This window comes from Copadichromis virginalis, linkage group LG11 (assembly GCF_057382275.1).
Source record: "Copadichromis virginalis isolate Kocher_CV1m ecotype Utaka linkage group LG11, C_Virginalis_male_GT1.1, whole genome shotgun sequence".
Lineage (NCBI taxonomy): Eukaryota > Metazoa > Chordata > Actinopteri > Cichliformes > Cichlidae > Copadichromis > Copadichromis virginalis.
In genome coordinates this window covers 38,222,618-38,250,226 of record NC_140628.1, presented here as the reverse complement: position 1 = coordinate 38,250,226, position 27,609 = coordinate 38,222,618, and the positions used below count along the sequence as shown (strand labels likewise).

Genomic DNA, 27,609 nt, shown 5'->3' with positions numbered 1-27,609 from the left:
CCCAGCCTGAGATTTGTGGATGTCACTGCAGCTGCTGCGAGTTTAGGGTTGCCCCAAAAAGTTGAGCCGCACATTTAAAAAAAATAATTTACCTCAAGTGTCACGCTCCTCACCTCATGCAAATGTGAGTTTGAGACCTGCGCATGGCAGTAATGGATTTCCAAAGCACACGAGTAGCAATATTTTGGCAGAGGAAACCTTCTGACAGTGAAGCAGAAGATATTCTAGATGTTTTCTTACTGGTATACTTATAAAAAATACACAGAAGTTATGTCCCAGTGGAATCGTTTTATAGTTAAGCAGTGGATTTATTATTCTTAACAGAATCCACTCCGCCCCGATACTCAGGCAAGATAGATTTCTCTAATAAGTGAGATGCTGCAGAGTGGAGAGAGCTGCTGCAGGACAAATTATGTAATGATGACACTGTATCTAAGTTAGTCCTTTTTACTGCCTGATGAACTACATTTTTCTAGCATACTGGCCAACATTCATGCTTCCATAAATCACGCTCTTTCAAATAATCCTGGCCGGCACTTCCACCACAAAAGGAAAAAGTTGCGCGCTGAAAAAACCGTACCGTATATCTGAAACAGATCTTGGGAATCCTATTTCCCCCGATATCGATTTTTCAGCACATCAATTTGGATTTCTGCCAGCGTAACACGTGCTCCGCAGGTGGAGGCGAATGTAATCTGTCTATTGTTAAAAAGGAAACAGTATTTTTCCACTAACACGTCTACCAGGAGGAAAACAGGCCATTATTCTGAAGGATACCCATTGTGCAAACTGCAGACACACACATTTACAGTACAAGGCGCCTCATTAAAGCAGCTCAGCAACATGTTACAGCACTCATTTCTCCAATGCAGCTTTTTCAGGCTGTGCCTCAGCTAATGTCTTCTCCCAATGTGGCATTTGCCACCATGAGGGTTGTTAACAGTGCACCGTCCGATGCTGTCGCATCTTGCCTGTGTTGGCTGCAGGCTTATGGAGGGAAACAGCATATAAAGTTCACAGCTGAATAATTGATGGTGTGTTGGATGGGTCACGGGTGGCAGCGAGGAAGAGGAGGTGGAAGACAAATGCCAGTAGATGATCACTGCACTCATGTCAGCCTGTGAGGGCTTGTTAGCAGCTGGATCTGAATAGCTCTCTGCTACACGGAGATATCCAGATAATGAGATTTGGGTAATGAACCAGGGTTATATAATAGTCATATTCCATCGCCCAACTACAGAGAGATTTTAATTTGGCCCGGAGAAATAATGGTCTTCTTCTCAATCATTGCAATGAGTCATTTTCAAAAGCTAACGCTAACATTACATTGCAATTAGAGCACTTACACAAGAAAGGCAAAAACAAGACCATAAAATGGAATAAGAGTGAAGTCAGTAATCCAATAATGCTTGAAATCGGCTAAAAGTGTCGCCACCGCCGCCACGATTTTCTGAGATTTCAGTTTAGATAATAAGCTGTTAAGTTTTAGCTCTATCATTCCTCAAATGATTCAAAGACATCGAATGATCTCCCAAAACATCAAACATTCATCTGAAAGAGAGACACAAGTAAAAGCCAGCTGAGGCCCGATTCTACGTGTGTGTTTATCATCCAAAAGGTGCGAGTGTGCGTGTCTCTGTGTGTCAGAGATACCGACAGACTGTGCTGAATGTGAACAGAGGGTTCAAACAGCAGGTGTGCCGAGCGTCCAGCCTCCCTCTCATCAACACCAGCTACATCGCCGTCACCACGCTTCTCAGATCGAGATGAAGGCAAATAAGATCAGGCGTGGTTGATGCTGCTCGCCACGTTTAGCGCTGATTTCTTAAAGCGGCTTCGGTAGCATTTTTAGACTTGATTGTGGAAGAGAAGGCAGAGCTGGCAGAGGTGGTTACAGATCAGAGTTACACGTTACTTGTGTGCTCGTCTGGCAAGCGTGGGGTGATCGATTTGCAGGTCAAACAGCATCGAGGCATAGGTTTTCTTAGGGTGAAATTATAACATTTTTCAGCTTATTCAACAGCTTTCGAAAGACTGTAATTCAGAGGAAAGGCCTGAAGGATGTCCTGCTTATACCTCGCATAATGATTTTTTCAGTCTCTCTATATAATCTACTACTCTTAATCTTCTGGTCTGTAAAATGTCAGAAGAGGTGAGCAGCTTTCCTGAAGCCATGACATGTCTGGTTTTGTCAGACAATCAGCCTGAACCCACAAAAATATGCTTATTAAAGATAACAAAAAGAAGCAAGCCTTCACCTGAAACGGGCGTTTTACCTGTTTTGGTATTTTATATAGAAGTGCAGCTACAAAAATGAAAGAATATGATCTTCATGAAGAGGTTTGTTGCATTAAACTGAATTATCCCAGATCTGTGATTTAAAAATCCGATATTCTGATATATCAGTCCATTTTTTTCTTTCTAATACACAAATCACAAAGAATTTCCAACATTTGTTACGTGTAGTTTTGCATTTACTTGCGTAGCGGCTGCCGGACGCTGCTCAGATCGGTTGTTGCCTTTGTGGCATTCCACACACGCGGCTGCCACAAGGACGCTGCAGAGTTCCCTCTGGGCAAACAATGCAATGTCAATACTCAAAAGGTGTTTCTCTCATCTCTTCTTTCCTTTTCAGTTTTTGTTTATCGGCTGTTATAAATACAGATACTCATAGATTGGCGCATAGCTAATATTGGCCAATAATATCAGCCTGCTGATAAATTGTTTGGGCTCTACTTTTCTGTAATGGAGATTAACTTGCAGTCCTCCAAAATGCCAACAGCATACAACTCAGTGTCGCTTAAATTACATTTTACTGTTAAAAAAAAAATAACACTGGTGCTACTGTCCATTGCTACCTCGAATTCTGACCTCAAAACAACGCCTCCAGCATTGCCCTCCATCACGGCTCCTTCTCAGTGCAGAAACCATCCACCTTCTCTGAACCTCTCAAATACAGCGACGACCAAAATTGTCAGAATCAGATCGAGTTCAGATCAAAACTCCAAGTTCCTTCCGGTCTCTTGTGTCTTTCTTAGTTCCAGCACTTCCCTTCTTCCTCTTGATTTCTTTGGGCCAGTTCCACAGTCGAGGCTGATGTTCAGAAACACCCGCTGCTTGAACTCGGGGAAAAGCTCATGTTTCACTCTAATCTAAGCTGCTGTTAGCTGTTGATTTCTGAGTTCTGCTGTGCAGCAGAGGGAACTCTGTGGCTTCGTTTCCTGCGGTTATCCTCAGGAGAGCCAGTTTCATCACAGTGTTTGATGATTTTTGTGACTGAACTTGAAAAAACCTTCAGTCCTTAATGTTTTCCAAATAATTGACCTTCATTTCTTAAAATAGGCTAATGATGGACTGCTGTATCTCATTAAGGGACCAGGACTGTTTTTTCCATGCAAACACTACATCAGCACAATATTCAATCATTCAGGAGGAAAAAGTTCCACCTGTTAACCTTTGAAAAGGTTCAGCTGTGAAGTGGTACACATTCGAAATGACAAACTCATGAAGCTGGTTAAGATACTGACAAATAGATGCAAAGTGGTCATTGAGACAAATGATGGCAGCTTATCTTGGTGCTGCCTCTGAGACACTGTTGTTAATCACATAAAGCCAGACGCCCCCCCCCCCTGTTAAGGATAAGTGGAAGAGAATGGATAGATGTGTGGACATAAACCCAAACGTGTTGTTTAATTGAAGAAATGCTTGGTTTTGCCCGACAGCGCAGCGCAGCTATTCTCTAACTTAAGACTACCTTGACCAATTTTGAAATCTGAAAATCTTCCACCCAAGCTTTTAATCACAACTCTGATCATGACAAATCTAAGATGAAGTGTTTTCTCTGTTGTCTTTTCATTGTGATCTCCCTTGAAAATCCTTGAAATTGTCCTGGAATTACCACTGATGAGGATATTCTTAAGTCTAAACTCTGCAAACCATCTCGTCTCTCTGGCAACGACACCATATCCCCACACGCCGTCACAGGCTGGACGACTGTACGGTCACACATATAAACACACTGAAATTCATTTGCTTGTCCAGGCTGAATCTCTGAAACAGCTCCACCTCTGCTGCCTGATGCTGTAACTGCAGCTCCATTCAATTCTTTAACTCGATTATGAGATATCCTGTTTTAAATGTAACTGTTTAGCTGGCAGATTTAAACCATTATTACTATCTTGTTATTGCTGTAAATGATTTCTAATGGCTCACCTACATTTCATTCAACATCTACAGCTGTGGCTCAGACTTTGGAAATGACCAGTGTCAGGAAAAGAACAATAGAGAGAGAGAGCATAGCCTCTAATGAGTTTTAACAAACTTGCGATGTGTTGTGTAGATGTCCTTGTCGTCCCTTTGAACTCAACTACAAATCAGTCAGTTAACCCTGCAGTCACGTTGCATTTGGTTATGATTTAGAAAGCTGCAACACTACCAGCTGCTGACACTGTGGAAACAGCTCTATGGTCAGAATATCCAGAGACTTTATAGAACAACAGTATATATTAGTAGTCTAACTATGATGTCATACCAAAGTCACACTATTGTGTTGTCATATTATCCTATAAGATGTAATGCTTTTAGAATGTGTAAATAATATATTTCCAGTGCTTTGTATCCTGCTGCAGTGAGGCTTTGGTCTTATGTTGTTGTTAGTGTTGTGCACTCTGAAGGGTCGAGTACGGGATCCATGGTGGACGTTATTGTGACATTACCCAACCAAACTTTGATTGTAGAGACCGCACTATTTACCCATACATAATTTACTGTTAACATTCTTTTTAACATATATTTTAAAATCGTTTTTGAAGTAAAAACTGAAAATGATCGAGCTTGTGACTAGAAGTTTTCTTTTTTTAATATTGTGTGAGGGTAAACTGGAAACCTTTGGACTGATAAGATGGTGTCACCTTGGCATTCTCAGAACTGTGCTGGGAATCTTTTATTGACATTTTTATAGACTAATAAAAAAATCAATTAATTGGAAAAAAAATAACAGGCAGATTATTGAATAAGGCTTCGCTCAGTGCATCATTAAATCTAAACACTGGAACGTTAATTATATGTAACCTTGACATTTATGACTCTACAAGAACTCAGCGCAGTTGAGAAAAGCGGCTGAAATATAATTGAATGCCACTGTGAGTGGGATCAAACTGTGCGGACATGTGACCACGTTCAGCAGAGCCACTCACTGAAAACTAACCCAACAAGTTTGTTCTGTTTTTATTGTGTGAAAAACTGAAGCGGCTCACGCTGACACGAGTTAGCTCGTTATATTGATCATATATTGCCTGCCCGGACCTCCTGTAGGCTACCTGTTAAATACCAAAGCTTGTTTTTGGCCATTTGTGCCGATGCGTTGATCAGATATTGATTATGGGCGCACATATGCAAGAAATGCAAAGCCAAAGAATGCGCGTGTGTGCAGTGGAAGCAGTGCTGAAGTTAAAGTCACCGTGCAAATGTCAAAATCTTTGAGGTTTAGCCTCTCTCTCTCTCGCTCTCTCTCTCTCACTCACTCTCAGAGCTCGTGCAGGCTCGCTCTCTCTCCCCTCCTCGCTCTCTCCTCACACTCAGCCAGCCGGTGCTGCAGTGGCTCAGTCGCAGAGCGCTAGCGCGGCTGCTTTTCCGCGGTAACTCGTTTCATCCGTCGGGACACGACTGCGTCCACGGATCGTAGATGCAGCCCTCCGTTTCCGCCGCTTCGTCTCCAAACACGCACCCGTCCGACCCGCTTGACGTCTTCCGCGCGGACTCGGCGTCTCGTTCGTGCGTCCCGATTGCGTAAAAGGCGTAAGTAGCTAAGGGACGCGCTGTCCAATAATCTTGATCGATCGCAGGCCGGAAGCACGCGTTAGTTTAGTTTGGACAATTGTGTCGATGTGCGCGGAGATAGAAAGTTGACCGCGTTCTCACATGATCGCCGCGAGCTCTGCAAAGTAAACGACTCTGTCCCGAAAATATCCAGCATGCAATGCATATTTAATCAAGCATTATGCACAAACACACGCCGATTAATTATTTACTCGATCTGCTAAACACTTGCAGTTTAAAGTAAATAGGTGTCCGCCACAGTATCTGCAAAGCGCAACATAAAGTCCAAACACACTCCAGGGCGGCCGGACACGTGTTGAGTTCAGTGTACGTTTAGCTGTGGGATTGTTCAGAACAGCCCGACCTTACAGCTGCAGCACCGGGGTCAAGCTGCTCCGGTTCAGCTCACCTTGAACCATGCTGGTAATGTGCACGAGTCCTCCGCGGGCAAACCGCCCAGCCCGAGGCCACGCGGCGCTCCTCCGGGCATCTCTCATAATCCTTCTCCTCCTCTGGCCACGGCCGTCTGCAGGCAAGAAGAAGCTGTACATCGGAGCGCTGTTCCCCATGAGCGGAGGCTGGCCGGGCGGTCAGGCGTGCATGCCCTCCGCTCAAATGGCCCTGGACCTGGTGAACAACAGGAGCGACATCCTGCCCGACTACGAGTTGGAGCTCATCCACTACGACAGCATGGTGAGTGCATGTGGAGGAGAGTCAGAGGAGGTGCGCACTTAAAGTGATGTGTGTGTGTGTGTGTGTGTGTGGTGTCAGCCCCTGAGGGATGTCATGATCTGCCTCTCAGATTATCACGAGGGCTCTTGTCATTTTCTCAGTTCTGTGAGTGTTTTGTTCAATTCTTTTCTGATGAAAAACAGAGAAAGAAATCCTGGCTTTTATTTCCAGTTTTGATTGCAGATTTATGAAATTATACTGGCTGTCTTTTTTATTTTTTAGGATTGCTGGTTTTCTCCAAAGTTAAAGATCATTAGGAACTGCTTTAATGATAGCTCACCTCATAAGGAGAGGTTTTCTTTGAGTATTGTAGATTTTGGGGTCATATTTTTTGAACATCATACTCTTTGTGATGGAAGCGTCTTTACTGATGTTTGCCAAATACCAAAAAATCAGGTATCAGGTGAAAATGTCACTTTTTCTAAGGAAGTGCTTTGGTTCTTTCATGTTTTTATCTATGGGTCACCCCGCTGACAGCTAACCCCCCAGAGTCTTTGCACTCCGTGCCACATTCATTTTGCTAAATGAGCAAACACACCTCCTGCTTGTTGCTCATCAATCATTCATCATGGTGGTATTTTAAAATGTCAGCATTATCGACCAATATAAATCCAATAATCACCCCTCCAGCTTGTTCAGATACTGCCCTTTTTAACCACCCACGCCACCCAAATCAACCTTAATCACAATCCGGGTTATTTCTGTGAGTGAATAATCCTTGTCTTTGGGTTCTCACTGCTGCATATCCTGAAGTTTTTCACTGAAAGGAAGTGTTTTTCTCAACAGTGGGATGAGTGCAGACACAGATTTGTTTAAAAAAAAGCAATCCTCTGTCTCTTCTCTTGAGGGTTGTTATCAATCATGCTGCAGGACAGATGCCTGGAGAGTTGGCTGGGGCACCAAACAGTTAACTGCACAGGGACTGGTTAGAAATTTGCTACGAGCTTTATTCTGATTGGTGTACAAGGCTCTGCATTGGAATCCTGTTAAACAGAATAGCAGGGAAAGAGAGCGTGTGTGTGTGTGTGTGTGTGTGTGTGTGTGTGTGTGTGTGTGTGCATGTGAGAGAGAAAGAGAGCGAGAGTTGGCATGGCAACACAGTTACTCTTGAAGCACACCACAGAAACAAACAAGGATTCAGCTCTGTGGAAATATGTGTGCAAAATCATACGCTGGATGTATGCAGAGCTGATGGCACAGAGCATTTTGTTAGACATACACCTCGTTCTTTGCACTCGAAACAGATTAAATACGTGCGTGTGTCCTCCGATTACAAGTGTAGTGAAGCAGGCATCTGCAGATGTAGCAGCCATAAACATAAAAATAAAGCAAGGAAGAGATTTCAGAGGGATTGGAAAACATCTCTCCTCGTGCTTCAGGAGTCGCTGGCGCCTCCGGCTCGCGAAATAGATGCAGATCCTTTTTGAAGGGAAAAGCTCAAAGAGGGTGGTGTAACATTGTCTGAATGATACTGGTTAATTCCTTGATTTTAAGTCCTAGCGGGAGGGGGAGGGGGAATTTATTGCTCCTACTCTGGGTACAGTGTGGTCAGAATGAGGTTTTTACTTTTTGATTGCAAACGTTTTTCACCTGGCTGGAATGGTAATGAGGATGACAGTCTGAAAACCAATTATAAAGAAGGAGATTAATTATGATATTTGCATGCAGTTATGAGAACCCATTCCACATCCTTGTTTGGTCTGAGAAGAGATCGGCACATTTGAAGCACAACTTGGCGAGATTAAGACGAGGGTTTAAATGGCTCTTTGTTTGCATCTCGAGATGAAGGCTGCGGAGTGTAATTATGCATCAAAGACTCTTAACTGGAATTTATTATGATGAGAAACTTTTATTGCATCTCTAAATGATTAAATAAAAGAAATGCATCAAGGGAGACCTATTATGCATATCTTCAGGTCCATATTTTTATTTGTGTGTTCTACCAGGGTAGCTTTGCAATTAAGAAACAAACATTATTAACGATGTGATCCTCGTTCACCTTAGTGCAGCCCCATTTTCGCTCCTCTTTCCTTACAGCTACCTCCCCTTTTCCTTCTGATTGGCTGTTCCTGCAAAACAAAAGGTGGGTGAATACTGTCAAAGCTGTCTGACGTTGTCATATTTTGGATATCTGCTTTCTTTGACATCTTAACAAACAAAGATTAGAAAAGACAATGCAACTCTGAATAGCAGACCGTATAGGAAAGATGGACATAGCCTCCTGGTTCTCAGTTATTGGTTAGCAAAGTTCTTTGTGAAGCCTCAATCTGAGTGTTTTGAGGTCGCTGTCAGAGTTTGGACGCGACGAATGAGCCGTGGATCAGACTGAGAGAAAGAAAGTGAGAGACACTGCAGTTTAATAGGCTAGCAACTTGTCACAGCGTGCGACTGAAATTTACGACGACGAGAGCCGTTTCCCCACAGACCTATAAAACCAGAATAATAGGTAAACAGAGGAAAAGAGCTTCACTGGCTTCTTTCGGAGCTGGAAGCTACGCCCGTGTTTGAGATGCAGCCCAGCAAACATGGCTCAAACCCCGATGTCATGTCCCTGGTCATCTGATCTGAACTGTAAGACAGACGGGTGTTGATGTTGTTTCGAGCTAAACTACAGGTTTAGTGTTTATCAGATTATGAGAATGAAAGAATGAAATTAAAATGTGATTACTCAGTGGTAAAACAGACATTCATCTGACAGCTTCTCCACATAGAAAAAGTAGTATTACTACTGTAGGCATTGGCCTGTTTTTACAATATAGGCTGAAATTTGAAGGAATTTACATTCTTTCTCATTTATATTGTGCTAAACGTAGCACATCACAAACGCTGTAGCTCTGCTCCTTGTGCCCGTGCTATGCACCCTGTGATGGGAGTCCAGTTAGCTCAGTAGAATGAGAAATAACCTTTGTGGAATATACTTTTCTTTCTTGCAGCAAAGTCTAACAAAGACCTCCAGGCCATATTCAATGTGTATGTTTAGCTCATAAGAAAGCTTTGGTCTGACTTTTGTTTTCAAAGTGTTTTTCAACCACAACTAGACGTCGACAAAAGACCACCAGCTTACAGTTATTCAACATCGCAGTGTGAGCTGGGAGACTAATATACTCAAGAACTCCCACTGTCTACACTCCCGGCCTCATAGCGGGCAATTGTAAGGTAGTCTGGCACGAGTCGGGCTGTACGAAGATGTGGAACAAAAATGTAAATTTCACGGGGTAAACTTTTTTCTTCTGATTTATAATAGTGCAACAACATATATATATATAATTCCATATTTATATATTTGCTTTACAGTTAAATGCTTTTCCTGGATACTAAGGATGTCACAGCACAGGTCCACTTAATAGCATCCACCATTTTGATTCAGGCATGAAGCAAAGGACTTCTGGCAGCAGTCACCTTCAGCCGCCAGCACAACCAGCTGCTCCTTATACACACATGGAAATGTCTGTTGTGGTGCTTCTTATGTGTAGTTGTTATTTAGAATCAGATGGCACTGAGAGAGGACGTCCTGTTGTAAAACCTTTACAGACTAACGAGTGTTTATAAGCAGAACGACAACATTTTACTGGTAAATCTGCAACAGTGTGGATTTACTTCAGTTCAGACGCTTTAGCGATGGTAGATCTGCAGAAACTAAATTCAAATGTGGACATTTTTGTCCAGGAGCAGGTGTAAATGATTATTTTAGCTGTTTGGCTCTATGCACTCCCGGTCATTGAGGGCTATTCTGCAGCCAGAGTCTGTACAATGGGATTAATAGGAAGTGAAATGGCTCTTGTAGATCGGCTCTGGCTGAGCTTTTGGCTCACAGGGATTACTTGCACATTCACTGACCTCATTATTTAAAACTTTGTCCATCTTTAATGTGAGCATCGAGCGGTGTAACAGTACACCCGTATGTGGCAGAAAATCAGAAAAAGCAGAGTAGTTCCACCTCTGACGTTTGACTTAGCAAACAGGTGACAATTTGGGCGGGGAGTATGGAACGATGTCCTCAACTTGTTCAACATCATAAAATATTTATGAAGCTCTACACTTAATCCCAGCCTGTCTTTTAAATGGATGAATATACCCCGTGGTAGCAGAACGGCTTGTTTCTCTGGCTATTCTGGCGACAGCATCAGACTATTTACAGCCTTCTGAGATGTGCGCACACATGCACACACAGGATCGCGCGCAGACACGCGCTCTCCACACAGGCTGTTGCCATGGATATATCAAAGCCGAGACTGCAAACTTTGATCAATTATTAACAGTGATGAGTGAGACGGTGGAGATGCAGAGAAATGGCGGTGAAACAAGGTGCTTCCCTCACTTCCGTTTTTGATTTTAATTGGCAGCCGTGACACAATTTTCCATCCGCTGTGGCATAACTCGTATCCTTCAGTGGTCCTCGTGCATGTCCGTTGGCACACGAGCCTGAAGTGTGGTGCCAGACGCAATTATGAGGAACTAAGGAGATGTAGCTCTGCATGCTTTGAGATTCAATATTCAGGCGGTCCCCCAAGCCTGATCATATCCCCTATTCACACTTTTGATATTATTCAATCTGGAGTGTAATTAGATGGCATATTATGACGACCAAGTGTGTTTTCTCATTCTTCCTAGCTCAGGGAAACTTCAGTTTCTTTCAAAGCTTCTCGCCAGCTGGGTATGACTGATTGGAGAGACTACATGGGCATGTTAACATGACACCGATATTGGCTGCAGGAATTTCAGCACCAAGGACAGCAGCTGAAGTGCCTATCTTTTGTGGGGTATGTGAGTGTGTGTGTAGTTTTATGTACACACACAGTAGCATTAATCTGGGTGTGTGACCGAGAATGTGAATGTGACCATGAATGGCATTGGGGGCCTTCATTGCTGCTGCTCTCATGAGCCAAGGAGGAACAGAAATGAAAGTAGAAATGGTGACGACCCCAGGGGGCTGTAGCAGACAGACCTCCAAGAATAGCAGAGATTCCTCAGCCTTTATTGCAAACCTGCCAACACCCCTGCTTGCCTCTGTTTTTTTATAAGGAGGCCATGTGCTTGCTGATTATGTTACCAAAGGCTTTGTTTGTAAGGTGAATGACTGAAACATTCAACAACTGGAACAGATTTTTTTCTTGCAAGTACATCCAACTTCTGCCACTTACCTTTAAAGCCTGTTAATATTACATGTGGAAACAGCACAAAACGAACAGAGACTGTGTATAGAAGATATATGTTGCCACTGTGGAAAGCTTAGTTATCAGGAAATGGTAGCAAACTTGGTTAGCATGTATAGAGACACTACTGGTACATGACACAAAGAGAAGTATCTGACAGTTAAGGCTGAATAACATGCAAAAAAGAGAAAAAAGAAAGAAAGCACACAGCTAGTCGCTACAGCTACCTGCGTCACCACGCACCTGTCGGTCAAAGCCGTCGTGCCTTAAGTAAACATTTAAACAACAAAGAAATCCCCCCATGTTAATCTAATTAAGGGAGAAATTAGCTAGTGTCCAATAGGGATGGGTACCGGTATCCGGTGCCATGATGGTCCAAAAACCTGAAGAGGAGAGTCCTGGCCCCTAGCCCTGCCAGTGTAGCAGAAATGATGAGGATGATGATGCAGCAGCAGCCGTTCTTCTCTGCGTGAGGAGCTTAATGTTGTTCGTGTGTAATTTACGTTGAGTAGGCTAACCACGTTATTACATTAATGCATGTAAGGTGAACTAGCAAACATCATCATAGCTACATGCGGCTGTCTTCTTGTTTGATGGCAGATACTCCCTTCACCCTGGCCAAAAAGGCTAAAATGACCAAAGAAAAAGTGGAAAACAGTTAAACATGAGAGGTTTTTGGACAAAGTTTGTGTTTTTTTCCATTGTTTAAGCACTGCTTCCAGCCAAGAATCATACCATATATACCCCATAGCTGCAGAAAAGGCTAACATTGTTATCTTTTTACAAAAACCAGCTGAACACGAGAGGTTTTTGGACAAAGTGTGTGTTCTCCATTCTTTAAGCACTGGCACCGTTTCAAAAGTACCGGTTTGGCACCGGTATCGGATAAAACCTAAACGATACACATCCCTAGTGTCCAATGTTTTTCTATATTTCTCTTGTAAAGTTTGACACCAAGTGGCCTTTGGAGGAACTGCAGTTCCTCTAACAAATTAATTTTGTCGTATTAGAATCAGAAAACCAGTGGAGTTGCCTCGTGCAGCAACTCCACCAGTTGAATTTTGATGGTTCAGGTGTTAATTTTTGATTTATAAGTGACCACCTAATGAATCTGCAACGCTATAACAGCAGTTTCTCTCGTAGCTTCTATCTATCTCCCCTCACTCGTGATTAAAAACATCTCCAAGATTGGTCAACATGCTCAATTGGTGGCTTCAGCCATCTTTTATATGCAGTGTGTGGTTTTAAAACAAAAAGCTTCTGTATGATGGGTTTGGCACTGGGTTACCATGAATTGATGTTTGAACTTTTCCATATCATTTTCATCTCTGCACAGTGTTCCCATTATACTATCAAAGGTTTCATTTCTTGCTTTCATAGAAAAATGGCATGATTGAAAAGTACAGCTATGTAGTCTGGTGCTATTTCACAATTGTGTTCAAAAATACACCCTTTCATTATACACCTATTACTGCCTGCTAACCATTTCCTGTTATGTTATTCAAAGTGAAAAGAACATGGAATAAGTAACTGTTCAAAGCAAAATAACTGAATCACCTTCTTAGAAAACTTCCGTCTAAGCTGGTTTTTGTGTGCGTGCCTCCATCTGCTTTTATTATAATGATTAAGGGTTTTAATAGCAAAATTAACTCGAGCAGCCTGTTCAGGGATCTTACAAACACTCTGTTACGATTTAAAGGGCTTCTGTTTAATATTGGTTGCTCAAGGCATTTTAAAATGTTTTTTTAATTTGTTTTCTATTATTTGTAATTGTCTTTCACAACATCAGTATTACTGTTTTTTTTTTATTTCAAATCAAACATGCTAAATTGTATATATACAGAAAATAATTGCAGGTTTCCCATTGTTATTACCACTGTCATCAATGCCACAGTCACACTAAAAGAAACAGTGGCTGGAGACTGCGGTGCGATCACAGTTATTGCAACTACGTACTTGCAATTTGGTTGCCTTTGAAATGGTTACTTTGAAAAGGGGGACCAGGTCTGTAAGCACTCATAGTCAGCTGGTGTCTTCAGAGCGACTGTGGTGCGTCAAAACGGCGATAAAACAGCATTCGGATGGAGTCAGTCTGCTACCAGGCTGATCAGGATGTGATAGAGACTGGGGTCAAGCTGGTAATTACGAGCAGCCTGTTTGTAATAATACGGAGATTAAATGATAAATCAGCAAATAGGTTATGATGTGTTGGCATCACATTAAACAGAAGTTCACATTAACTACTTATAACTACAACAAGTTGTTGCTGCAGGACAGCGGTTTATCTATGAAATGACACAGCTGCTTAGCAAAACACATTTTCTAGTACCAGAATACCAGTTGAGTATTGCAAAGAAATGTGCACTCATCACTACTCATCAGTGCAGACTGACTCCGATTGATTGCAACGTGTTGGCAATCTGTCTGCATTTCTAAATGATATAAATAGACAGCAGGTATTTCCAAAGTTTTGCAGATCTGTGATTGCAGTCACTGTGAAACGTGGCTCGAACACTGGGCAACAATTTAGCTGTTGCTAGATGAGAAAAAATTTCAATGCAATAACTAGTCAGCTACCATTTTGTTTCTCGTTTTGTTTTCTAGTTGTGAGGAGGTTGCGTTCCTGTTTTTCCTCAAGTGTAACCAAATCATTATATCCTGGCTAGCTAGCCTAGTGTGCTTTGTGAACATTTCTAAGCTCCAAAGCCTGACAGCATGCCAAACTTACGGATGCACTATTTGGATCTGCTGTCAGTGACACCAGGCTGATCCATGTAGTTCACTTACACGTTGTTCTGTATTTTTTTACTCAACCACAAACTGTGTTTAAGTGAGCTGACATGACTGGAAAGCAAAGCTTTCCCTCGCTCACTCGCTCTCACTCCCACAGTGTAACTCTGGAAGTTTTTATGTCTCATCAGTATATTAATATTATTTCACTTGCTCTATGCAAAGAGGTGCACACACAGCGAGACTGAGAGCAGAGGAAGAAGAAACTGCCGTGTGAGTAAAACTCAGTAAAGTGCAGCAAAGACTTGTCATTAGGTCATTAATGTTTTTTGTAAATGTTTATTTTTATGTGTCTTGGGTCTGTTGGGTTTTTTTGGGGGGGGTTTAAGTCTTTGATTTTTTTGTCCAATTTATTTTATAAAGTTAATAAAAGTATTCCTCAGAATACTAGTAGCCTCAGTGAAGCTATATGCAGTCTACTTCCTGTAGCCACAGTGAAGCTACTCATGCACTGTGTAAGAATGGGAGCATCTGATCTGAGAGGCCTGTCTTTATCATTCTTTGATGTCATACTGGTTCTGATGGTCCATGACCTTTACTCATGCAAAGCCATGTTATGTTTAAAAAATACAGATTCTTTTCTTCGGCTCTAACCTAAAGGAAATATGTTTTTGATCCCCAGCGACTGGGTTTTTGCGCTGGTTTGTCATGAATTGAAACAGCTTGAGTCTTTTCTCGTCTTGCTGCCCAGTGTTTCAATTTTGCTTCTGTTCAAGCAAAGATTTAATTTCCTGCGCGCACAGAAACAGTGAATGATTGAAAGCTTCAACTATGTCTGATGCCATTTTGCAATTGTGTTCCAGACTAGACCCCTTCATTTCATACCAGTGCGGCCTGTTAGCCACATCATATTAAGATGAAGGTGGAAAGTGCGAGGAATATCTAACTGCTGCTGGGTAAAACTGAATTTGTTTTTTGATAAACACCAGTGTCAGGTTTAATGATGGTGCCGTTTCACAGAAAATGAAAGCCTGTTTTATTGTAAATTTACTCGTTATCTGTAATAATTAGGCTTTCTACCTGAGAAGTAGTTTTTGACTAATGTGTGCCGAATGTTTGTTCATTTTCTTTGCACACATTCAGCTGCAATCATTAGAAGTATTTTAAAGTAAAGCTCTGCATGCAAGCCTGTTAGTGTAACTACATATATACAGTATAGAGAGAGCGTTAGCAAAACCCTGACTAAGCAAGTTGTCTCAGTGTGAATTCTTAAAGAACATCCACGAGGTCAGAAACTGCACTTTTAAATGAAATTCTAATGTCTTCATATATTAGGCAGCAACTTATTTGCGAAATTGATGGAAACAAGCCGTTATTAAACGTGTAATGTGCTGTGGTAAGGACAGATTGATGAAATAACTCAAAGATAATTAGCGTGGGCGGTGAATTACTGCTCAGAATGAAGTTAAAACACTGTAACACAAGAAAACTAACAAGCTTCTCCTCAGCATGCAGCCAGCCCACAGCCACAGTGACAGAGAACACAAACAACCTTCGGGAAAGACACTGTTTAACAAGCTGAAGGTGTCAATCTTCTTCATATGAAGATAAGGCAACAGTTATTTTTATGAGGAGCTGAGAACCATGTGGTTTGTATCCAGCTGATTTCACCCAGTGAGCTGAAGTGATCTGTGAAATGAGCAGGTATGGTGATTGATGGGAAAGAAGACCTGCAGCCTGTCTGCGTTGCATTGCACAGGCTTGGCTGTTTCTGTTCAGTTCAGTTTTAGTTATGCACTCAAAGTGAGGTCAGTGCCTTACATGACCGTGAGAAACCCGGCGATTCCCTTTGAGCAAGCACTTACCCTAAATAACACAAATGTTGTGAAGCTGTTTACCACGTCAATATTAATTGTGTTAACCCACCAAATAATGATAGACTGAGGGAGCAATTTCACACTCATTCATTCGCCTGAAAACTTTAATCACTGAATTGATTCGGCTTTGGTCAATATTGTCATGAAGTAACAGAATTTCTGCAAAGATAAACGGCAAAATCCAGCTTAATTCAGAGGTCTTACAAATCCACTCAAACAGGATCCACAGTGGGAGTTTGCACTGCTTTCTACTCCCAGCCCGTCCATCTTTTGGAATTGTGTTTTTCATGGAGGGCTAAAAATAAACACATCAGTTTGTTTGTCAATAATTAAAAATATCAATTTGATTTAAAAACATAAGCAGTTGTTTTGCTATTATTAATTATTCTGTGCTTCTGTCAACACCACCCATCAGAGTCAAGGGGCGGGGCCTAATCAAACACTGACCTAATCAAAAACATTGATTTGTTCCGGGCTCGCAGTGGGTATTTCTCAGAGTTTGTATTGCACACTTGTTAGTTCCTATTGGACCAGTACACTCAGGAGTCCAGACATCCGAGGACAGGAGGATGCAGCGTACTCAACGACATCAGCTCAGCTTCATTGTTTACTTTACTGCGTTTTATGATTAATGTTTACGATGAAAGTAGCACATAAGAGACCTAATTACCTGTGTTCTTTCCAAACACACACACGTTTTTAAAAGCCCTCTGGCAAGATGCTCAGCTATAAAAGGGCCGTTAATGTGAAATTATTTTAAAAGGTCATAAACACTGGACTCATTTGGATGAGGTAAAGAAGTGTACACCGGCAGATTAAATTCAATATTACTGATTATTCAAGCGACAGTTCAGCAGTCGCTATGCATCTATACACTCACTGCTCATCAAAGAAAAAAACACACAGAGCTAATAATTCAAGTAGACTTCTATAACTTATAATAGGCAGCTGGTGTTTAGAATACAGTTGGATAAATATTAAAAATGAATAATTTGATCATCTCTGGAACAGGCCTGACATTACTCTTCAGGAACATCATCAATATGCAAGTCCAGATGTTTCTGCTCTTGGTGAAAATGCTCAGTTTCCTCTCTGTTTTAAAATATTTTTAATGTTGGTTTTATTGGAAAATAAGGTGTCATAAACAAGTTTAACACATCTGAACATCATGAAATAAACACAAGCAAATGATTCTGTTGAAAATAGAATACAACACTCCAGTGGTGCATCATGGTTCACTAAAACGATCCAGTTATGAAGCTTACCTTTAATCTGAAAATGAACAAACCATCACTGGTTAGATATCATCTCTGTGATTTATATCCTGTGTTTACCCCCGAGTGAGAGGTGAGGGGTTTTGAAAACAGTGTTCTGGGAGCAGGCTGTTCTCAGCAAGCATCATGAGCTCCGATTGGCCGATCAGCTGATCGCTGAGATGAGCTGGCTGTTAGCCTAATGGGACCTGACATGTCACAAAATGTTGGAGCACTTTTGCAAATATGCTCTATCTCAGCAAATCAACGAGATAGTTGAAATTTATAGCACTATGTTCTCACCTTAAAACTCCTAAAAGTGTATTTATTGTAGGATTTCAACGTTTTACTTGCAGTTTGGTGCTTTGCTCCCGCCACTGCTGCTTGTGATGTAGTTTGAAATGCATTCTTGGATACCTGGCTGCCACAAGTCCACACCACCCCCAACCATGAGTCTGTTATCTGGGTAACCAGTCAGATGTTAAGGTGTGTTGATAAGCTGCAGTGACAGTTTAAATTATTTCATGGCACAATAAAGCACAGGAACCATGAAATAATGCAGTGTTTCCCAACCTTTTGGAGCCACGGCACACATTTCACTTTAGAATCACACGTCACGCCACCAAACACAAATGTCACAAAAAGCATAATTTCTCCCCGCGCCCAGTTATATACCTTTTTTGTCTTTCTTCCGACCACTGCTCACGCTGGGCCTTCATCTGGGTCGGAATTTTCTCCAGGTCAGATTAACTACTTTTCAAATATTTATCTATTACTATTACACGCTGCGTTGTCTCACTTGCAGCATGACCATGTAATTTCTTCTTCGTCTTCTGTCTTACTGGCAGTTGGCAACCCATTTAATTAGAGCAGGTAGTTATACTGCCCTCTAGTGGAAGAGAATGTAATTGCTCTGCCCGTTATTCACACTGGTTGCTTAGCGTACCAATCAGGTGAAACGTGATTATCTCCATGGCACACTTGATCATTTCTCATGGCACACCTATGTGCGCCAAAAATCAGTCTCCTCGTGGACTCCTCATGGTTAAGTGTCGGACTTTGCAACAGAAAAAAAGTAGCCACTTTTCAGTATTTATAACTACTTTAATTGTATTATTTTCTAACATGCCCATTCTGTTTTTGTAGGGGTGTAGTTGCTCTGATTGACAGGTGGTTGCCTTCTTGGTTTTATCTCAGCTAACTCGAGTCACTAAACTGGACCTCTAAATTTCTTTCATGTTGTCAGAACGTTTTTAATCCAAGTAACTGACAAATATTCTGACCTTATTTACAGTTATTTGTACTAACAACTCATCCAAGAAATGAATTCTTCAGTTTGGTGAGCAAAACTCTTGTATTATGTTCTGTCTGTCCCATGGAGCCTTTTGGACTCTCTATACTAACCAAAAGTTTGGGCACTCTGCCTTCAAATATGGTGACTTCTGGCTCCAGAAAGTAAGATAATGGTAGTCTAAGGAGCTTGGAAGGAAAAGGTCCTACTACGATGACCTGGATGACTGAGAACCTTCACACATATAAGATAATGGTATCATAAAGCTAAAACCAAGGCATCGAAATGGGCGTTGATAGATCTTATGGTTCCATGGTGACTATGTTTATATAGTGCCTTTGATTAGGATCAATCCAGGAAATCATACAGCAACATTTACGTCAGAAGTCTGGCTGTCAGAGCTGCTTAATGGGACTCTGATTGAATTATTTAATTGCATGTAAACGTAACCACTGTAATTCCACCCAATCTAAAGTTAATGGAAAACACATCAATCAACAAGAAGCCCGGCCATTTCACATTCCTGAGTCTCGACTGGTGATTACCACTTCAGAAAAATCACAGGGCTGCCTCAACGAGACAATTCAGCCATCGAGACAAACGCCCCAATTAGGATCTTTATTGGTTGTTGCCATCACCATCTGCAATTCGATTGCTTGTGACACTCATCTAGAGTGTATTTTTTTTAGCCATGCATGTGTGTGTTTGTATTTGAAAGCCATATCTCTTCTTCCATGCCGAATCATTAGATGTGTCAGGCCCGTTTAACTGTGACTCTGATGAGCAGTGTGGTGCAGACGTCTGTAATGTGGCTGACAGAGTGGTGATGGATCATTCAGCCACACTTTCGCCACCTAGACACGCTGTAAATGACTTTATTGGAGGTTTGTAATGGCTCGTGATGGCTGCCGTTGTGATCGTTGTGCTCGCTTTTCTTTGTTTCTGCCTGTTTTTCTTGTTTTTTTTAATGTCCTGATCTGTCAGCGGCGCGGCGCGTGTTGATGAGACACGGCGATGCGGGCTGTATGGATGCTGTGAAACTCTGCAGATAATGCATTTTTCTTTCTTACTGCAGCTCATCTTTTCTCTTCAAATTTGCATCTGCTTGTTTACTGCTCTGTGCTACTTTGGTGCCATTTTCTTCTACTTTGTCGTGACCCTTTCTTGTGCTGCTCTTTCCATTTCCCTGACTTGTCCTTTTCTTTCTCCTACTTGTCTTTTCAACGCACATTTGCATTGGCCTTTTTGTGACTCCACTGCCTCGATGTCATTTCCCTTTACTTTATCTGCTCTCTTCTGTTCTCTTACTCTATTTAGAGACGCCTCCATCTCCCAGTCTCCACTGCTTATTTGTTTCTTTTTTTTCCTCTCGCTCCTCTTTTTTTCCATCTGTCTCCTTCAGTCTTATCGCCTCAGTTTTTTTCTGCATCACCTTCTGTCTCGACTTAATTAATTTCTGTGTCGATCCATTTAAAGCTCACTCTGTCGTTTTTGTCCTTCCAGTGCGACCCAGGAGAAGCTACAAAGTTGCTGTATGACCTTCTGTACACCGAGCCTATCAAGATCGTCCTGATGCCTGGCTGCAGTGGCGTCTCCACGTTAGTGGCTGAAGCAGCTCGCATGTGGAACCTCATAGTGGTGAGTGTCTTCCTTCGCGCTGTTCCTGTTTTACTCCAGATGTTTACATTTTTCAGACAAACGTGAGGCTTAACCTGAAAATCTCTTCACATAATAACAGCCAAAGTAGAATTTGCCCATATTTACTTTCGTGATGTGCACATAACGTCCAAATATGTGTCCATTATTATTTATATCCCTTTACTCCATAAGAGTCTGAATATTATTAAAATATATAATATTTGATATATTGTTAAAATCTTGTTAACAAGCGGTCACACAGGCCTAGCAGCAGGATAATAAGGCACTGAGTGGCTGGTTGGTTGTAGACAGTCACATGGTGAATTAGTGGTAAACAGTAGGGGTGCAACGATACACAAAATTCACGGTTCGGTTCGGTTCGATACTTTGGTGTCACGGTTCGATATTTTTTCGATACAAAAAAATGTTCATGCATTTTTAATTTGTCATTTATTAAAATTATAAATATATATTTTAACTCAAAAGTACAGTTTTTAAATTTAACCCTAACCCTTGTGCGTGTTTTTTATTTTGACAGCGAATGCGCACCTGCGGACCACTTATGTGCAGCCCTGGTTATTTAGCTCGTCATATTGCAGCCACAGAAATTCTTTTGTCCATGAAACCATAAAGCTGCACTTTCTTTTTGCCTTATAGTCTGATTTGTCATAACTTCTCCGTTTTGTGGTAAGCTTTTCTTTGGCTGTCACTTCTTCACCCTGACCTGTCTTATTTGGCTCAGCAGAACTGAAATGCTTTTACACGCTCACTCACATAAGCTCAGCGATTCTTTGCGCGATCAACCTCTCACATGTTTAAGCTGCGGGAGATTTCACTTGTCATGTTTGCATAGTAAGCTACCGATTAATAAGACGATGTCAGAGGAATTGGTGCACAAATTATCATCACTCACAGATCAGTGCTGTCGCTCTCTATACACAGTTCGCACGATTGCAAAGTGAAAGCAAAAAAACAAGCGCAAATTCAAACGCGACTTCAATATGTCACATATTGACAGTGGCTCACCGATGCCAATGACATAATTACCCAGCTACATTTCTGAAAGAATGCAAAAGCATTGACATATATTTTTCCTACAATAGCCCGACGGGCAGGGAAGAGAAAGATTTTGGTAGCCCGACTGAAAAAAATCGCTAGCTCCAGGACGTCGGGCTAGCGAGCCCTGTATCTGATTGAGGAATCACTCATCTTTGGAAAAGAGAGTTTATTACAGAGAAATGGCTCTTTCCAAAATAAAAGCTATACTATCCGCTTCTTCTGGGCTATATTCTCAGCAGCATATTAAACATATCAGGTCCCCATAAGGAGAATCATGTGCTAACGGCTGTCTAAATGACTCGGGTAAAGTTTGTAGCATGCATGCTTGTTGTTTTTGTCTTTGCACTAGGATGATGTCGGCGTAAATGTGCAGTCATATTCGTTGTGTTCCCACTAGTGCATTCAGGTTAATCTCGTTGAAATGACCTTAACGCCACAACACGGCAAATCTCCGTTAACGAGCTACCGCCGATCGCTCCGTGCATGGGGCTAGACGGCCAACACGTTAACGAGCTAACTGCGCTAACACACTAGTTCACACCAATGTAATTGAGCATTGCATGGCACATCCAACATACTGTTTTACTTTAGTCCATGACTCGCTTACCTTCAGGGTCATACGTCACATGAAAACCAAAATAATTCCAAACGCCAGATCTGAATGAGGTTCAATTTGCCTGTTGCAAGTAGAGCTTAACTTCTGTCTCGCTAGCTTGCCCTGCGCTCTTCCTTCTGACTATGCTGTCTGTGTTGAGCGCTCAGTGGATCTGCGCTCGACAGTGCAGCCTAGGCGGAGTAGTCGAACACAGATTCACTGAGCGCTCAACACAGACAGCATCGTCAGAAGGAAAATTGATAAAATAAATTACAAATGTTGTATTGTTCGATACATATGCGTACCGAACCGAAAGCACTGTATCGAACGGTTCAATATCGATACGAATATCGTTGCACCCCTAGTAAACAGGTATATGCTGCTGTGCTGTGGTCACTGGCAGGTTGCCACGGTTGCCCACAGTTTGCAAGGAAGATGCTGACTTGTCTGCAAAAACTTGCCAAGTATTCACTGAGCAGCAGTGAAACTTTGGAGTGGATGCAAACCTGAAACTGAAACTGTTCACCTTTAAAGTAAAGTTGCATTTTTGTGTTTATTGCAGAGGTCTCGGTTTCCAACTTGCATGAAACTTTTTCATGTTTCACAACTGCTCAGCAATTAGTTCGGGAGAGCTTGTAGACAAATCGGCTTGTTCTACCAATGATGGGCGACCTTAGCAACCTGCTAGCAACCTAGGCAGGTTTTCAATGTAGCACTCTTTTGTTTTTTGCATCTGATTTCACCTAGCAACAGTAGGCAACTACCAACAACTATAACTGTCAAGGTTAAAATATAGACAGCATTTGGTTGCCACTCTTCTTATTTGACTTTAAAGAGAGTTGCCAGGTGGTTGCAGAGCGGCCTCTGAGTGGCTGAGGCCATCTGTCTCTAACTGTCTGCTGACTTCTGTCCATAAAACAAAACCTTTTCTTTATTTCCTGGATATCGTTCTGTGTTTTTGTTACTTTGCTGCCTACAAAATGGATTTTTTCTCCACCATTTTCCCCTCAGGAGTGCTGGTGTCATCCAACTAGTGCTTCCATTTTGGAAGCTTGTTATGTGTTTTACAGTCATGAAACTGAGTTGTTATTGGACTTTTAAAACTGCAGTCGTTTATGAATGTAGCCAATCATTTTCCCTTTCCAGTGGCAGTAAGTGTGGGTAGTTTGGTTGGATTTCAGCCAAGCTATTCCCTAATTTTACGCAGCAGGCGCCTACACTATAATTAGTAGCGGGAGAAACACAAAACTGTTTTGAATAATAGTAAAAAGTTTTATAGTAATTAAAGTGCTTCATCGTGTTTTTTCAGTGTCAGCAAAGTGGGTGAAAATAGTATAAGTAGTTAAACTAAGGCCATTTGGAGCAATATGTAAGGAGTGAGAACACCAGCGTCATAGAACCTAAAGGTCTGGATTTATGACATAAAGCATGTTCTAATGCGATATCCCAGATTATAAGACTTTTTGAGTCATGTTTTAGTTTTGTGTTGTAGCCACAAGTACACGATGTTATACCTTTCAAACTTGACTGAGATTGAAAATTTTCCTGGTGATTGTTGTCTGTAAGTCTGAGGCTGTGTTCTACATACGCTGCTCACAAAGGTTTCAGGGTTTTCACCTTACAGTATGACGTGCCTCGGGGCTATACAAAGAAAACTGAATCAAAAACATCAAAGAAACACAGTATAACATCAAATCAGTTAAACTGTGAGATATCGATCTGGTCAGTTAAGCAGCAGAGGGCATTGTTAATCGGTTTCAGCTGCTTTGGTTTTAATGAAATTAACAACAGGTGCACTAGAGGGGCAACAATAAGACAACCGCCAAAACAGAGTCAGTGTTACTGTGATACCTGGAGCCTACAGAAGCTGCATGGGTAGTCCAACTCCTCCAGGATGACACCTCAATGTGTGTCATTGCCACAAGGTTTGTTGTGTCTCCCAGCACAGTTACAAAAGCATGAAGGAGATTTAAAGAGAAAGGCAGTTACTCGAAGAGAGCTTTGCAGGGCTATAGAAGGTCCTTAACCCATCAGTAAGACTGGTATCTGCTCCTTTATGTAAGGAGGAACAGAATGAGCACTGCCAGAGCTACAAATAGACCTCCAGCAGAACACACTGGTGTGAATGTCTCTGACCAAACAGAAAGAGACATCACGAGGGTGGCCTGAGGGCTGGATGTCCTCTGTCTTCACCATTGATTGAAATCCATCATTGGTGCTTTTCACAGATTAGAGCAAATTCAGCCTGAGCACACGCGACAGACGTGAAAGGATCTGGAGAAGCTGCGGAGAACGCTATGCTGCCTGTAACATTGTTCAGCATGACCTGTTTGGTGGTGGGTCAGTGGGAGCCAAGGGTGGCATATCCATGTAAGATGTAGAATGTGCAGTGGGTGCTGGGTAGGTTGATCATTTTCATTTTATGCTTCGGAAACAGATGGCAACGTTTCGCTCCTCACGCATTACCCAGTCCAGTATAGATATCCGTGATTTTGATTTTCTTTTTAATATCTGATGTGTTTTCAACGCGTTCCCTTAATGTTTTTTTAAACCAATCCAGTGTCCTCTGAGAGTCGTCTCTCTGATATCGATTGCTGCTTTATCCTAAATCTGAGGCGTGTTTATCTGCTGTTTAGGACTCTGTGGCGATACGTCCTGTGAGCCTTTACCTATGTTCTCTGCAATAACATGTTTGTGCACAAAACATTTCTGAACTGGTCATTTAAGTTTCCTGAATCTCTTTCCTGTTAGAGTGAACGTTGATTTAAAGGATTTCTTTATCACTTTGCAAAAAGGAACTCTGAAGAGCTGATTTGGCGTACTTTTAATGGTGTACCTTTTTCCGAAATGTATTGATATATGCCAAAAATATTTAGTAACATGCCAACTTGCTTTGCACTGTGTCAGCATCTCCGGCAAATAATGAATTGGCTTATATTTGAAAGAGGTTTGTAGATGGTTAGCTAAAGCAACTGCTGTAAACAGTAACTGTGTCCACTGCCAGCCTGCACAAGTTTGGAAAAAGGTTTTAGCAACAGCAAGGTGTGAAGATGTAAAGGAGCTGCTCAGCATCGAAGAGCTTCATCTGTCAAATATGCTGTTGGATGTTTTGGCCTTCACACCTGTACCTTACATTTCCCTGATCACAGAACTACAGCAAATAACGATCCCACACGTTTAGCTAAAATGGTAAAATCTAGAAAATTCTTAAATAGCCAAATCAGTCGTGTTATTCTGTAAGCCAACACTAAATTTAGCGCTGTGAAGCCCAGTTTCAAAGTTTCAGCATTTCTTTTTTGGAGCTATGAATGATTATATTTAGACTCACCCTCCATAGGACTGTTCTAAAGGATTGCATTGGCTCATACCAGGCTGTAAACATGAGCAGACAGGGGGCTGCTAAGTAATCAGCTCACACTAAGCAGGAACATCTCGGGCTAAATCATTAAGTCAATGTAGAGTCACTTACTGTAAACGAGTCAGTTCCCAAACTCTCATGTTAAAATGGCCAAATATGTTGCATTTTTAGAGCCTGGTACAAAAAAGTTTGAATCCTTAGACCTAAACTTTGTGACAACTACACAGAGACTGAATTTATTTTATAGCTCAACCATTGTATTAAAACTTGAAGGCGCAGGGGAATAGCAGCTTTGACAGGTGGGCCAGCACAAGCAGCTGCAGCTGATAGCTCTCTGCTCTGCCTCACCTCCACTAATTGAAACACTGAACTGGACCTTTTGACTGTTTTTGTGCTGTTGGTGCCTTTTGAAGCATTTTAATGGAATTATCTGACTAATGTTACGACTTGCTTTATGGTGCAGCCTGTACAAGAAAGGCGTGTTTCGCTCTTGATTCAAATATTTTACTATTCTGTTACTGGGCACTAATTAGCAGATATGTGTGTGTTTGTGTTGCATCCATGCAGGTTCTTGCTACGAAACTATAAACATGGTATTAGCCAAAATGCTAAAATCTGGCTTTAAAATGTGTGAGTCTGTGGAGACTGATTTGCTTTTGGGTCCAACCTCAAGTGGTCATGTGACGAACTGCATGTTTGCCATTTTTTGTGTTGGCTTCCTTTTTCAATCCTGGAAAAAATCCCATTCCAGTTGTTTTATTAGCAAAATTAACAGCGCGGACCGCAGAAGCGAACAAAAGAGGCTCTGTTACAGCAGTTTGTCTGCAGAGAATGAGAGCCAGATGCCAAACAAACAGGCTAAAAAGACAATGCTGTCCCATGTTCCTTTGTCTCTGTGGTGAACTTTGGTTCTGCGTAGCATGGAGAGGGCTGTAAGCTGATAAAATCCTTGACAACGCTGCCATTTATTTCTCTGCTTTGTGCAGCTGAACACTGCAAACGCAGTTTTAAAAGACTTCAGAAAGGATCTTTAATTAGTGTTGAGACTTTACAAGACTGACAGCTGCGCTGCTGTCTATGACAAAGAATATTTATTGGCCTCAATACAGCATCATAATATACGTACAGTATTTATGACAAGTATTAAACACAACCCAGATCTTTAAAAGAGTGAGAGATCCGTTGCTGTCTTCTGCTGCTGTGATTTTGTTGAAAGCATTTCAGCTTTTTATGCCTTCATCACTCAGTTTATTTTGTTTATCTCATTCTTTCTTCTCTTGATCTGCCTCTCTGTCACTCACGGCGCTCTGCTTATTAGCTTTGTCCCATAATTGAAGTTTCATCCAGAGATTAGTCATCGAGAACAATCAGTTCTAGCGGTTGGCATCTGCCCCTCTTTCTCGTTTCTGGGCTTTCTCAGTTTGCCACCCTTTTTTTCCTCGTCGTTAAAGACTCTTTTCCACTTTCTGACTCTTCGCCTCTCTCCTTTCTTTGTCTGTCTCTGCCTGGAGCTGGGCTGCTCTATTACAACCCCAGTTTTTTCCTTCCTTCCTTCCTTCCTCCTTTCATTCTCTAGCTTTCTCTGTGGCTCTCTCCCACTCTTCATTTCCGCCTCAATCCCTCAACTCGAGCAGTCGATTCTCCCTGCACACAAAGGGATCTGTCTCTCTTTACTACACGCCACCACTGGCACAACCACCTAACCGCCACACTCAATTATATTTCTGGATGCGTTCTGCCTGCAGGAACCTCCTCACATGTCAAACAGCTTCATCACAGTGCTGGGGAGGCAAACGCAACCTCTGTTTTTGGACACTGATCAAGGAGGGTCTCTCCATCAGCTCCTTTTAGCACAGTGTTCATTTGTTCCCCTATCTTCCTTTCTAAAAGCACTGTAAGCCACAGACGGGCAATGATCTGCTACAAGGCTACGAGAGAGCTGTCGATGTGAGAATTGAGAGATATTGTTGTGGTTCTGGGGGAGCTTCGATGTGGAACTCTGCTTCTCTCTGCGTGCTGCTGCGTGGGTCTATTTCTGCCACAGCAGCTTTTGCATTTCACTCGTGTCACTGTTTTCATGTCTGGTGAAGAGTTATTTGAGTGTTG

General features: G+C 41.9%; 1 protein-coding gene across 2 annotated transcripts in view; it reads left to right on the top strand.

Moving 5' to 3' along the window:
* gabbr1a (gamma-aminobutyric acid (GABA) B receptor, 1a) overlaps nt 1-27,609 on the top strand; it is a 132,993-nt gene that overhangs the window by 40,247 nt on the left and 65,137 nt on the right. For both annotated transcript variants that reach the window (XM_085472344.1, XM_085472345.1), the window contains 2 exons: nt 6,350-6,510; nt 20,357-20,491. In XM_085472344.1, the coding sequence (XP_085328470.1) occupies nt 6,350-6,510; nt 20,357-20,491 (296 nt within the window). The remainder of the gene's footprint in view (nt 1-6,349; nt 6,511-20,356; nt 20,492-27,609) is intronic.